General features: G+C 41.3%; 2 protein-coding genes across 2 annotated transcripts in view; both read right to left on the bottom strand.

The window, feature by feature from the left end:
- The window catches only part of LOC129769152 (uncharacterized), a 314,394-nt gene that overhangs the window by 252,328 nt on the left and 47,003 nt on the right, over nucleotides 1–15,063 (bottom strand). The gene's annotated exons all lie outside the window — the stretch shown is intronic.
- On the bottom strand, nucleotides 5,198–12,965 carry LOC129769151 (uncharacterized). Its single transcript, XM_055771241.1, has 2 exons — nucleotides 7,993–12,965; nucleotides 5,198–7,908 (listed from the first exon to the last, which is right to left on the bottom strand). The coding sequence occupies exons 1-2, from the start codon at nucleotides 11,849–11,851 to the stop codon at nucleotides 6,479–6,481; spliced, it is 5,289 nt and encodes a 1,762-aa protein (XP_055627216.1). The 5' UTR covers nucleotides 11,852–12,965; the 3' UTR covers nucleotides 5,198–6,478.

Here is a 15,063-nt window from a genome sequence, read left to right as displayed (position 1 = left end):
CGAATTTAAAATCCGAAATTTATCAAGAAATCAGAATCGCACTGACGTGTTTGACATCTCTCATTAACAAAATACTTTGCGTGGACCAAAATCTCTTTGTATGACTGCTGGCTGCTTACTGGGTGAAGCGAAACTGGAACGAGAGTCGTTAATGAAATCTATTCCATATTTGTGCTCGGAGCAAGAGTAGAGCCAAAATCAATATTTCAACTTTGCTTCTGCGCGTCAGTACAAGCTCTTCACTTAGCATGCTTTGTGCATGTTCTGAGAATGCAAACAAGAATATGTTGTTGTCAATTAAAAAAAAAACAAATTAATGAAAACTACAAATTCTCATCATTTTTCTATCTGTGAACTACACAAAAATTTTCAGAAGTCTGGCTCGACTTAGAATAGTAGCTTTCGGCTTTTTAATCGATAGCGTGGAATTCCGTTGCTGGAAATTAGTCAGGCAATCTTTTCCAGCCATTTCGTTTCTCTTCCATGTATCTGGCATCAGAATCCAGAACATTGCGGCGCACAGCTAGAGATGTCTAAATTTTTCGCTTATTCGATTATCGATTAATCGTGGGCTATTTTTAAATATTCGATTCATTCGAATAATTGTCTTTCAGTATTCGATTAACCGAGCGAACATTTATTTCTTGTAATCAAAATGAACAGGCACTTATTTCGAAAAAGATTATGATGTCATTATTTCAAAAGTTACATTAATTACAATTTTAAAATAAACATGTGGCAAAATAATGGTTTTTGAATGGTATTTCGGTATATTGATAAATTTACCATTTCATGATTTTTTGCGGACGATTGAAAAAAGAGTTTATTATGAAAATGATGCACAATATTTTAATTGCACCAACATACAATTTTTTCTGTTCAAAATTACCTGTTCTTCGAATGTTGTTGAAATAGAAAATTTGTTTGAAAATTCCTGCTTGGTCCCTATAACTACTAATTCAAAAGAAGCATATTTATAAAATCATTGACCACTAGTATGGTATATTTTCCTTGGTATATTTTATTCCTTGAATTTAAATATTAACACTTTAGTACGGGAGCTTAGACCACCTTCTTCAATTCCGCCTTTTATTCCTGCAGACGCTGAGCTCTTCTTCCCAGTATCCTCCACCACCAGGGAATTAGTTTTATGCTACAACCGTAAATGGTTTAGCATATTCGATGAATTTCAACAGAACGACAAAATGGTTCACTTTTTACTAATCGCGATTACTGGGATACAAAATTTCTATGCAGATATTAGATTATTTTAATTAACCGAACGATTAACCGACGTATCTACGCACAGCTAGTTTCTTGCTTGTATTTGTTTCGTTCGCCCCGAAGTATATTGAAATAACCTCCAGGTATGCTACATTACTCAATACATTATTGTGAGTTGTTGATATTCAATGTTAGCGTTCATTATATTTGATGAAAATTTTACAGCAAAAAATTCAAGTATGACAATGCAAGTGGTTTGCTTTCAATATTCGCTTATAAAGGGTGTGTCACATCAAATTGCATCACGGAAAAAACGCTGTAGAAATTTAATTTTTAGGAATTATATCTTCAGCTTTCGCTTATAATCAGATAAGAGTGTATAGATCACTGTCAATTTTCCGTAAATTTGGAAAAATGTCGTCCAACGAAAAAGAGCATCGTAAAGTAATCCTGCGCACTCATTTCGAAAATCCGGAGTTGTCACATCGGGACATCGGTAAGATGCTGGGAATCGTCCAATCCACGGTCAGCAGAGTACTAAAACGATACTTCGAGAACCTAACCATCGACCGGAAGGTGAAGAACGGCGAAAATGGATGCTCCGTCAGTGAAAAAGATCACAAGCGCGTAGTTAAGCAGTTTAGACGTGATCCGAGAAGTTCGGTCCGGGATGTCGCCAATAAGCTGAATTTGTCAAGTTCATTCGTCCAGCGGACCAAGCAGCGGGAGGCCCTGCGTACATACAAGGTTCAGAAGGCTACTAACCGCGACGAAAGGCAAAACATGGTGGGGAAGACGCGAGCCCGGAAGCTGAACACCGAAATGCTGACGAAGCCGCATTGCCTGGTAATGGACGACGAAACCTACGTCAAAGCGGACTTTCGTCAGCTGCCGGGCCTGTTGTTCTTCTCCGCAGAGGACAAATTCAGCGTTCCGGAGGAGATTCGCAAGCAGAAACTATCCAAGTTTGCCAAAAAGTACATGGTGTGGCAAGCGATCTGCTCTTGCGGAAAGCGGAGCGCCCCCTTCGTGATGACCGGCACGGTAAACGGGCAGGTTTACCTTAAGGAGTGCCTACAGAAGCGCTTACTACCACTATTGAAGCAGCACGAGGACCCGACCATCTTCTGGCCGGATCTCGCTTCGTGCCACTATTCAAAGGACGTGTTGGAGTGGTACGAAGCCAACGGGGTCACCTTCGTGCCAAAGGAAATGAACCCGCCCAACGCGCCGGAGCTTCGCCCAATAGAGAAATATTGGGCGATTATGAAGCAGGCCCTCCGGAAGAACCCAAAAGTTGTCAAATCGGAGGCGGACTTCAAGAGAAAATGGATTTCTGTTAAAAAAAAAAACTACAACCTGACGTTGTACAGAACCTTATGGACGGGGTAAAGAGGAAGGTGCGAGCATACGGGCTTGGGCTCGAAGTATGAATAAAAAGAAAATGCCAAAAGTTGTTTAATAGTTTTTATTTTACTGTCTAAAATTTTCAAAAGGATCGGTCTACTGGGCGAATTTCTACAGCGTTTTTTCCGTGATACAATTTGATGTGACACACCCTTTAGCATGCGTAATGAAACGTGGCACACCTGAAAATTTTATATGCGTTGCTCTCAAACGAGTAAAGGCCGTTTTATATTATCCAGCACGTGGCGTATACGGCACGTACCGACACGGGCAGACAAATACATGATGTGTTTATATTATCAGACAAACCAACTTTTCTGTACGGACCGGCAGCGCAGACGGACCGGGAGAGTAAATTCGCGTTGACGAAATTGTGCCAAGCGCAGCTACTGGTGAAAGAACCGATGTCGTACCGAAGAGCGACGAACGCACCCATACCACGAACTTCGACGTTCGATTTGTATGTATGGTGCTACTCGCCCGTGTAGTTCGTGTCCGGCAGCGGCAAAATATTCTTTTCGAGAATTCCTTCATGCATTTGTCTGAAACGTGTTGTGTATGTCCGGAGTCGTTCCGCTATATATACGCATACACATTTGAAACACACGCAGCAATATTTATCTTGCATGGAACGTGCCGTGCCGGTTACGCTAAGTGCCTGATAATATAATATTACCTTAATTTCTACAATTGTGCATGTCGTATGCCCAACTAGCCCCTCTATACATGAGAAAGAATATTTATGAAAAATCAATTAAAATAATTTTGAAATAGATTTCCATTAACACTTAAAACTAATACATACAATAACCCTTTGTATTATGTTGGAACCAATTTTTTCAAGATTATTAACCTTTTTTAGAACAAATTTTATAATGCACAAACAGTGACTGATTTTTGGTGAAATCGACACCATGTTCGGATTGTTTAACCTACTTAATAAAAAGTTTTTCCAATTTGCTTATTTTATTGCATCAACAATTCGCTATTAGATAGCATAGACTGATTTATGAACGAACTTTTGTTTTATGAGTACGAGGTAATTGGTATTTGCTTGATTACATAACCGCAAACTAGTACATTTCATAAAAAAGTCCTTTTTTTTTTTGAAACAAACAGTTGCATTCAGACGAACATACATATTTCAACACAACTATAAAATCGAAAAATATTGATGAAGTAACAAAGGAACGACAGTTGAAGATACAAAATGGCAGACAACAAATTTCGTCAAAACCCCATCAATATGGGTATCAAATGAAAGGAATTGAATAGTAGAATTCAGTTATTTATGAAAAACGCACATCCAAAATGGCCGCCACCCCAAAATGGCAAAATTTGTTGTTTTTGACGTAGAACTACGTCTTTCAGGAAGGATGCCAAATAAGAAAACAGATCACGTTTTTATGAAATAAACTTAACGTCAATATCTATTTTCACTGTGAAAGAATTCTCATGATTTGCATACTAATCGAATCGGAAATTCTCGAAGATTTGTTTGATATACTATACATTACAACTCGCTAATCTCTAAACGGTTCAATTCATGAAAACTGGAAGAACTTCCTTTTTTCCCATACATTTGTTCTGCCGATTCGTGTGCTAACCCTACCCGCATTTCGAATGCTCATAAATTCATTTCTTAACAGATCGGAAAGATGTTTGCATCAATTGATAGGAAATATTCCTACGCGTCTATCACAATTAATAAAATGTTTTTTTTTTCATGAAATGAACAATTGAATAACTAAGTAAAGTTTTGATTGATCCGATTTATGGTTTCCCCAATACAGACTTCAAAATCGATTTACCTGTGGAAATCTGCTTTGCAAATATACATGCAAGTCGAGAGTATTTTTGTTCCCACCGAGCTGTGTTTCCCTAACACGGACTTCCAAATAATGTGCCTGGGGGAATCCGCTTTGTTAAAACATGCAAGTCGGGGTTTTATTTTTCCACTGAGCTGTGTTTCTCTAACACGGACTTCAAAATTAATGTGCCTGGGGGAATCCACTTTGCCAATACATTCAAGTCGGAGATATTTTTTGGTGTTGAGTACTTTTGTACTGGCTTGTCGTTGTGCAGACCGGAATATGTTTCCCTAAAACATACTTTTAAACTGAGAAGTCTGGGAAAATCGTCATTTCAGATACTAGAGGTGAATGAACTTTCGCGGTTCGAGAGCTACGTAAACATGAGATGTGCAATAATTTCAAAGGGAAGTGTAAAATACAATGAACGTTGGACAATTCTTCCGTTCACATATTTTGGTAGTCCTAGGCATCATATCAAACCTCAAAAGGACGTTCATCAAATTTATTTGTAACGAAGAACATAATCTATTACAAAAATTTCAATGCATTCTAAAATAATATTCGAAGTGGTAAACATGTGGATTGCATAATGTAATTGCGAAGTTCTACGTCAAAAATATGCGGTCGTGTCCTAGATACAACACCTTACCATTTTTTCAAAACCCCATCTGTTCGCGCGCAACCGTATTTAAATTTTCGGATACATCATAACACATAACACATAACTTAATCATTAAACATTGAACGGACTAAACGCGAACTCCATTTATTTTCCAAAGACGTGTATTTTTTACGACGGTACATTTAAGTCTCCTCTTCATACAATCAGCTGTTTTATCAGAAACATCGATCAAAGCAACATCAAAAAACGTTATCTCTAGAGAGAATTGGTCTCTCTGAGTAATTGTTGCTCGAGTGAAACAAACCAAGCGATACTGTGTGGGAAAAGAGGAAAACAATATCGCTTGGTTGTTGTGGATCACGTTTTCTCGGGATGCTCAAAATTCCTTTTCGCATAAACATGCCGGCCGCCTTGAAATATCTTGCATTTCAATTGCTTCTGTCCTATTCTAGCTACTACGAAACCGATGAGAATAGAGGTTGTCTGGCACACACTTCGGAAATAGGCAGCGCTCTCCGTGGTAACGGTACATCCCGGTTTGTTTACATCATCTGGTCATTGTTGGTGCTACTATTTACGTCTGGTGAGTAACGGTACTATGAACTTGACCTAGATTCGCCGATTGTGCTCTACAATATGTGTGAGTTTTCTTGTGATCCTTCTTTCGTTTCATTTGCTGTTGTTGTTGCTGCCAAGTTCTTAGTTCGTGTTTATATTCTGCTGATGGGAGTTGACACGTTGATGATGCGCCTGATACACTTTGTCTGCGGTTGTTTCTGATGCTAGTGAATGATGAGATTGTTGTTGAAAGTAACTGTAATTTCTGTTGACGATTTGGAACGTTATCTCCGCAGTCGCAGTTGTCCTGTTCATTGTTTTGCTGGTGCTTGCTTTATGTGTTGACTGGTCGTGCCTGATACCGTTCGTCGCTGGTGGTGGTGCTATGAATAAAATGAGAGGGTGCTTTTTTAAACCGAAATGATGTTACAAAAAAGGACTTCCCTGAAACGGAGGCCGGATGGCCTCCGCCCGCGCCTCCTGGCGTTGGTGTTCCTTCTGCAGACAGAATGACGTGTACATTACGTCGGTATTCCCCAGTTAGGATCAGGCCTCGCTGATGTCAAGTGTGCCTCGAAAATACCAAACGTAAAACTGTGATTAACTGAGGTTCGTCTGAGACAACCGATACGGCTGTATAGGTGTGGACCACACCAAACATAACTGGTTCGGTAACCAGCGCAACTGCTACACCCTCACACTGCATGCAATTACTTTCCACCACCAAGAACAAAACGGGTTACCTCGACTCTGATTTAAGCTCAGTTCTGGTGAAGTCAAAACAAACGATGTCCATTTAATACAAAATGCGATGGTGTGCGGGGGCCTCTCGACCCCCGCCGTTGGAGGAGTCCTAGTTCTCCTCTGATGATGCATTAATGTTATCACGGATGGGCAAGATACAGACTTTGGATATTGCACGCCTATATATTCCTTCCCTTGTGCGTACAGTAACAACACGAATATTACCATCAGATCCGGGATGCAACTCCACTACCCGCCCAAGTTGCCACTTCAATGGTGGTAAATTTTCATCTTTCAACAGCACCATAGTCCCAGCAGTCAAATTATCGCGTTCTTTCGTCCATTTAGTGCGGTTCTGTAGATTCGAGAGATACTGAGCCGACCATTTCTTCCACAAGCATTGCATAAAATATTGCGTCCGTTGCCAAGCAGACAATCTATTCACAGGTATGTCGTCCAAATCAGGTTCAGGAATCGCAGTTAAAGGTCGTTGGATCAAGAAATGACCCGGTGTTAGCGCTTCGTAGTCGTTCGGATCGTTGCTCACCGGAGTCAGTGGTCGCGAGTTTAGCACAGCTTCGATTTGTGTTAAAACAGTCTGCATCTCATCATACAGCAAGGTGTGGGTGCCAATGGTCCGCTTAAATAATGTTTTGAAGGACTTAACTGCTGACTCCCAAAGTCCTCCAAAGTTTGGGGAACGTGCGGGTATGAACCGAAAATCAATATTGCTTTCCGCTGCTTCTGCAGAAATAGTCCGTTGGAATTGTTGGTTGTTAAACAACGTACATAGCTCGTCCAATTCTCGTCTGGCTCCAACAAAGTTCGTGGCATTATCGCACATTACCAGACTGGGCTTGCCACGGCGTGATGAAAAGCGTTTCAGTGATGCCAAGAAAGCCTGTGTTGTTAAGTCAGCGACCAGCTCCAAGTGCACTGCCTTTGTAACCAAGCACACGTACACAGCTACAAAACATTTCGTTGGACGAGCTCGGCGATGTGGAAACGCAATCCAAAACGGCCCGCAGTAGTCGACTCCAACTCGCTGAAATGGTATGCAAGGAGTGACTCTTTCCGGTGGAAGATCTGCCATCAGTTGATCGTGTATTCTGGGTCTGTTGCGAAAACATGGAACACATTCATGAATAACCTTTCTGGCCAGGTTTCGAGCGTTTGTCGGCCAGAACCGTTCACGGACAGTGGAAATCAAGAGTTGTTGACCTGCATGAAACAGCTTACGGTGGTAATATGATACAATTGCTCTTGTTAGCGGGTGTCGATGGTGCAATATGAATGGATGCTTCCGAGTTGTTGACAACAGCGCATGCTGTAACCGGCCGCCAACACAAATAATGCCGTCTGTTATCTGCGGATGAAGTGAACTTATTCTAGAGGACTCCTGAACCTGTTCACCCTTGGATAAGTCAGCAAACTCCTGTGGAAATGCTTCTTTCTGGGACAGACGAACTAAAATTTTCAGTGCTTCGTCGCGTTCTTCAGCGGTGATGAATCCATGCTTGCGACGATTCCGGTTAGCAGCTTGTGAGTTGAAGCGAAAGCGGCGGATGAGTGCTGTCAGTCGAATTAAATCTGATAATGATGATCGTAAGCCGAATATCTCACTTGGGTTGATTGCATGTAGAACTACTGTGATGACTTTTTTCTCTTCCATAATTGACTTGTCTAATTCTTCCTCCTGGATTGGGATGGGTTGGGGCCAATTCGATTCGTCCAGCTGTAACCAAACAGGCCCATGCCTCCAACTGGATTGATATTGTAGCTGCGCTGGAGTCATGCCCCGGGAAAGAATATCAGCAGGGTTTTCAACTCCCATTACATGATTCCAAACTCCTTCACTCGTCAGGTGCTGTATTTCGGAGACTCGATTCGCAACGAATTCCTTCCACCTGGATGGTGCTGAAGTAAGCCAACATTTTACGATCATCGAATCCGTCCAGAAATATGACTTGACTTCGATGTGGATGCTGGCCATCACTTTCTCGTGCAAATGTGAAAGAAGCAGTGCTGAAGATAACTCAAGTCGAGGAATGGACTGCCGACGATTTTTTCTTTTGAGATTTTCCAGAGGGGCTACCCGTGATTTTGAAATCAAGAGGTGTGTTGAAACAGTATCGTTGTCCTCGACGGTTCTTACAAATATACATGCCCCATATGCCTTCTCTGATGCATCACAGAATCCGTGAAGTTGTATGGACTTCACAGTTGCGGTGACTCCGACCCAACGAGGAATGGACATGCCATCCAAGTCTACAAGATTTCTCCGAAATTCTTGCCATTGTTGTTGAAGACTATCAGTGAGAGGCTCATCCCAACTGCATTCGTATTTCCAGAGCTCTTGCATAAAAATCTTCGCTTTCACCACCACCGGACCAACCAAGCCTAAGGGGTCAAATATTCTGGAGACATCTGATAACACAACCCTTTTTGTAATATCTGCTGCCATGCTCCACTTAGGACTATGGAATCGGAAATTATCTGTACTTGGTTCCCAAGCCAAACCCAAGGTTTTGATTGGAGCGCTGGACGAATCTAGCTCTAGAATGGTGCGATCATCTCTCAGGGTTTCTGGTACATCCAATAGGAGTTTTCGGGAATTCGAATTCCATTTCCGTAAAGAGAAACCGGCTGATTCCATCAATTCGATGATTTCACGTATGAGTTCTCTGCCTTGATCAATACTACCTATACTCAATAGCAGGTCGTCTACATAAAAGTTATTTCTGATGACGGATGCTGCGAGCGAATGAGTTTGCTGACCATAGTCTGCTAACTTCTGCAGGCACTTGGTCGCCAGATATGGTGCGGATGCTGTTCCGTACGTAACGGTCGTCAATTCGAATGAGCTGATGGGCTGGTCGGAGGAGTCCCTCCACAAGATTCTCTGCAGATGTCTATCGTTTGGTTGAACTCGAATCATGCGGTACATTTTGGCGATGTCCGCAATAAGAGCATATTGATACAACCGAAAGCGCAAAGTTAGGCTGATTAAATCATCCTGTACAACAGGGCCAACTAGAAGGACATCATTCAGAGATACTCCGGTCGTTGTTTTGCACGAAGCGTCGAACACAACTCGAAGTTTTGTTGTAGTGCTTTCTGGTTTTAAAACAGCGTGGTGTGGCAGATAGTATGTTCCCTTTTCAGATCTGTCCGTAACGATTTGCATATGTCCAAGGTGTAGATATTCATGGATGAAATCAGTATACATCTGCTTCAGTTCTGGATTTGCAGAGAAGCGTCGTTCCAATCCTCTGAACCGATTAATTGCTATCCTTTTCGATTCGCCAAGACGTTCAATTGCGAATTCTTTCTTCGGTAGTGTAACGATGAACCTTCCTGATGAATCTCTGACTGTCGTCTTATCAAATATTTCTTCGCAGATTGTTTCTTCGATGGAGTTGTTGGATGTAGTGTTACAGGTTTCTAGTTCCCAGAACCTTGTGAGCTGCTGTTCAATCTCTACCGTGGAGCACACAAACGTGATTGACTGGGTCATTCTGGAGGAGCTGCGTGGAATCCTTCCTGATAGGATCCAACCAAATACCGTGTTTTGTAGCGTAGGTCCATCGTCGGTTACCTTTTGTCTGCCATCGGTTAGCAGATCCATATAGTGTTCTGCACCAATGATAACGTCTACTGGACTGCTCTCATAGAACTGCGGATCTGCCAGAACTTTCACGTCAGGAAGGGTCCAAGTGGACGGATTGAAACTCGTCGTCGGCAACGGCACTGTCAATTCTGGCAACACGTGGAACTGCATCTCCTCTTCAAATGGTGAAATTATTTGTGATCTTGGACAAACTGCTGCCTTCACTGCTTTTGTTGAAATATTACGAGACGACCCAATCCCCTGCACGCACAGATATGCTGAAGTTTCATCAAAGTTAAGCCTTTTCGAAAAAGCTCTTGTCATAAGGCAGTGCTGCGAACACGAGTCCAACAATGCTCGAGCCAGCAGTGAATTTCCAGAGTTGTCTCTCATACGAACGAGTGCGGTTGACAGAAGGATATCGGGTGTTGGTGTGGCAGGGACTGCGACATAATTCTGGCTTGTGGTGGCATGATCTGTGCTGAACTGTGAGCGTTGTGTGCTATGCGAGTTGGCTGTGTGTGTGTTTTGTGGCTGAGTGTGTGTCTGTTGGAGTGAGTTGTGTTGCATGGACTGTGGTTGTTGCGATGGAGGATTCAACATCGCGAATGTGGATTGCGGCTGTGGAACGGAGTGTTTAATCTGCCCAACATGCAGCATCGAATGATGTTTTTGAAAACAGTGATGACAGGTTCCTCGATCGCAATCTTTGAAGACATGTCCGGGACGAAGGCAATTCTTACATAGCCGGTAGCGAGATACAGCATCGTTTCGTTCTGGCAAACTCATTGAATGGAATGTTGGACACTGGAAAGGTGAATGCCAGGGATCGGTACAAAAGGGACATCTGGCCGGGGTCTTCAATGTAGTGTGACACACTGCTACTCTGGGTTGACGCTGATCAAAATTTGAAGGTTTGGCAGAAGCAACTGACTGCAAAACTGAGCAATGGTTACGGAGATATGCCAGAAGTTTCTCGTACGTAGGGACTTCTTTACTGTTGTGGTGAGTCTCCCAATTACGTAGAGTCGTGGTATCCAACCTTAAACATAACATGTGGACTAACAATGTACTCCAACCGGAAACGATCTCACCTATTTTCTCCAACATTTGCAAATTCTTCTCAAACTCGCAGATAAGATGATTCAAACCATCGTAAGATTCTTTCTTCAGAGGTTCGAGTGAGAAGAGTGCATCCAGATGATCCTTCACGATGAGTTTTCGGTTTTCGTATCTGGATTCCAGAGTCTTCCAAGCTACATCGTAGTTGGCCGCAGACAACTCGATGCCGTTTACCTCCTGGAGAGCTTCTCCTGTGAGTGACGACTTCAGGTACGTGAATTTGTCCATTTCCGTCAACTGCGAGTTGTTATGGATCAGACTATAAAAGGTATCGCGAAACGTAACCCAATCCTTTATATTACCGCTGAAGTGGGGAAGGGAAATCTCCGGAAGTTTAACTCGAGAAAATGCTGCAGTCTGCTGTCCACAATTAGATTGATCTCTGTCGCATTTCGAAACTGCTGTACTGACAGGTTTTAGCTTCAAAAGTTGTGCCTTCAGCACACAAAACCGATTCTGAAACTGCCGCATTACGTCAAAATTGGCCTTTTCTCGAAGTTGATCTGCTTCCTCTTTTTCATCTTCATCTCCCGCAGCAAATTTCTCAGAATCCGCATCTTCCATGATAATTTCAATTTTGTTGCGAACTTCGAGAAATTCTTTGTACTCCTCCTGCAACAGCTGCAACCGAACTTCAACCTGGCACTCATCCCTGTCCCATTCAAAATCCTCTAAAAATTGCTGCACGACGTCCAAGCTATTCAGCATCTGCCGTTCCCGCTTTGTGAGTGCTCTCAATTCCTTGCTCATTTCGATAGTTTCGTAAGTATTTATTCCACTGATAACACTCACTGATTTCTATTACTTCAAATTGGTTTACTCTACGTTCCACGATACGCGATTCTCGATGTGACAGAAGGCAGAATGTGATTGCAATGAGGATAAAAATATAACAACCACAAAATCCAGCAGATTTAGAAACACAACCAGACAAAAAAAACTCAGGCCAAGCCAAATTAAATGAAACTCGCATGCACTTTTATTTATTTATTTTAGTCGTATTCCTTTATTATTTCTAAGCCACATGCACCAAGCTTACAGAATGAGCAGTACTTCCCTGGTCAAATCCTTCATCCAGTAGTGCAGCAACCCAGCTTCCAGTGCGCAATGGTGATTGTAGCTGCACTCCACAATGGTGCACAAGTGATGGCGTTGTTTTATTCCAATTTCACTGGTTGGGAGTTTCGCTCTTTTTCAGCTTCAGTTATGAACTCCACAATTTACATAACAGTTGGTGATCCGAATCAAATAAACTCTGGTTAATCTGTATACTCCGTGACCTCAATCCGCGTATTTTGAATTCGATTCAACTTCGAAGGCGAACAGAATTGTCTTTATTTCACCAATTGTCAAGTAAGTTCAATTGTGCGCTATTGTTCGTAACACACTTTACGCAAATGAATTTAAACGAAGTATCCGAAAAACTGATTCTAAACGATCCGGTTCGAAGGACCAAATGTTCGCGCGCAACCGTATTTAAATTTTCGGATACATCATAACACATAACACATAACTTAATCATTAAACATTGAACGGACTAAACGCGAACTCCATTTATTTTCCAAAGACGTGTATTTTTTACGACGGTACATTTAAGTCTCCTCTTCATACAATCAGCTGTTTTATCAGAAACATCGATCAAAGCAACATCAAAAAACGTTATCTCTAGAGAGAATTGGTCTCTCTGAGTAATTGTTGCTCGAGTGAAACAAACCAAGCGATACTGTGTGGGAAAAGAGGAAAACAATATCGCTTGGTTGTTGTGGATCACGTTTTCTCGGGATGCTCAAAATTCCTTTTCGCATAAACACCATCAACATGGGCATTTGATAAAAGGACTTGACTAGTAGCACACAGTTATTTATGTTGATTGGAAATCCAAGATGGCAGCCGTTATAAAATGACAGACTTCATATTTTGTCAAAACCCCATCAATATGGGTATCAAATGGTAGAACTTGAACTAGAACACAGTTATTTATGAAAAATGTAAATCAAAATGGCGACCGTTACAAGATGACAGACTACATTTCTTCTGAAAACCCCCATCATATGAGTAGAGCACAGTTATTTATGATTAATCCAACTCCAAGATGGCCAGTTACTTTTTTCATGCGGGAGTATGGGTATCGAATGGAATGGTTTGACTAATATAATACAGTTCATCATGAAAACATTTCATTCGAAATATTTTGAAGATGTTTGGGACATAAAACGAAGAGAAAACTGTGTCGTTATCGAAAACTGATATACTCTCCCGACTGATAATCCGACATGATCAACATCATATGGATCAAGAGAAATCAGTTCTAGTGATTATAAAAAAGCTCTGTAATGAATTGATTCCGGACCTGGTAAAGTGATTTACAAATCTTGAATCAGACGAATTAGTAGCCTAACCAATACTGCTAGAATCTTCGCTTCAAGCAGCAAGGTTTTGGGGATAACAGAAAGTACAACTGTACACACCTCTCGTTGGTAAGGACGCTAAAAATGACATTCATAGAATACACGCCTATGAAACTACCACAAATCGTTGGTGATGGAGCGCGGTCATCTGTATAGGAGAAGTTTGATGCATTGGTTGGCAATCTTCGATCCTCACATGATCCAAAAGCTGCTGCAATATCTATTGTAGATAAATATTTAGCGGAACCACATTTGCTGAGAACAAGTGACACTTTGCTTTGGTGGAATGAAAGGGGATTTATTCCTCCACGGAGCTACCATTTTTTTAATATTATGTATTCCTGCGACTTCAGTACCGTGTGAGTGAGTTTTTCCGAGCAGGTCAAGTTTGCAGTGAAAGATTTATTTTTAACGTCTTCCATTATTTACATCTCCGAATAAAACAGTTCATGAAAAGAGCCGTCGAGCCGCTCAAATGAGCCATCCCTTGTCATTGAGCGCACGGCTCTGAGCCGCTCACTGAAATGAACCGTTTTACCCATCTCTACTCTGAAGTCGGGCATTTTAAGGGACCAAGGGTCCAACTGAGTTATTTATATGCTCTATACGTCTTGTCACCACTCGAAAATTGATCAACACAGCGCTCAGCGTTCAGTTCCTAAGCCAAATTCTAATCTGAGATGTTTACATCTGCCTTGATTTGCACTTTGCCGAGCCTTCGTATGGATATCTTTGTTGTTTTTCATAGACTGTCCCGAGTCATATTGCATCACGAGAAAAGATATGGAAAAATTCACCCATTCAACCAATCATCTTCGAATTTTCAGAGAATAAAGTAAAACATTTTATTCCACTTTTACTATGTTTGTTTTATTCAACTTCCTTTCTATATCACTATGCACGAACCTCTCTCTTCACACTTCTCTTAAGACCTAAAATAAACGACAGGACAAAGCGTAAAGTAGTAGAGGAAACGCGGGTAATACGGACAGTGGGGGTAATATGGACAGGTGGTAGATTTGCATAGCTACAATTTGAATTTCAGATTTCTGTTTAGGCAGCATTCCAGTCTAGAAATTTAAAAAAATCATTTTTTTCCTTCATATTTCTGTAGTTTATGCATTCAAGAATATACCATAGAAAGGACTTTTCGAAAATCCTACTATTTACCGAGCTAGAGCCATTTTAGTGATGCCGTATCTAACCTGATACAGCCATAACAATGAACTTCAAACGCGTTTTTCTCGAAATTAGTTTTTTCAAACTGGCGTACACGATATCTCAAGCTCTACTGAACCGGTTCATGTCGAATTAATATGGATACAATCTGCAGGCATCTCTCTATCGCATGAATATCTAAAAAATAATATTTTTGTAATTTTACTATTTTTAAAAAATCGGGAAATGTTAGAGAAAACGTTTTAAACCGCATTTTATTTTTCAAACGACCGCCACTTTGTCAAAAAAGATGTTTTTGACTTGTCCGAGGTTCATGCCATAGCGGCATCTTTACTGATTCAGAATCTGTTTGATTTTTTTTTTTCAGATAAGCAG

This window comes from Toxorhynchites rutilus, chromosome 2 (assembly GCF_029784135.1).
Source record: "Toxorhynchites rutilus septentrionalis strain SRP chromosome 2, ASM2978413v1, whole genome shotgun sequence".
In the NCBI taxonomy this organism is placed as follows: domain Eukaryota; kingdom Metazoa; phylum Arthropoda; class Insecta; order Diptera; family Culicidae; genus Toxorhynchites; species Toxorhynchites rutilus.
This window is presented reverse-complemented; position numbering and strand designations above follow the sequence as displayed.

Coding starts and splice junctions, on each gene's coding strand:
- LOC129769151 (XM_055771241.1), bottom strand. CDS start 11,851: ATGAGCAAGGAATTGAGAGCACTCACAAAGCGGGAACGGCAGATGCTG. Junction 7,909..7,992: donor TCTACATGCAATCAACCCAA/GTGAGATATTCG, acceptor TCAACTCACAAG/CTGCTAACCGGAATCGTCGC.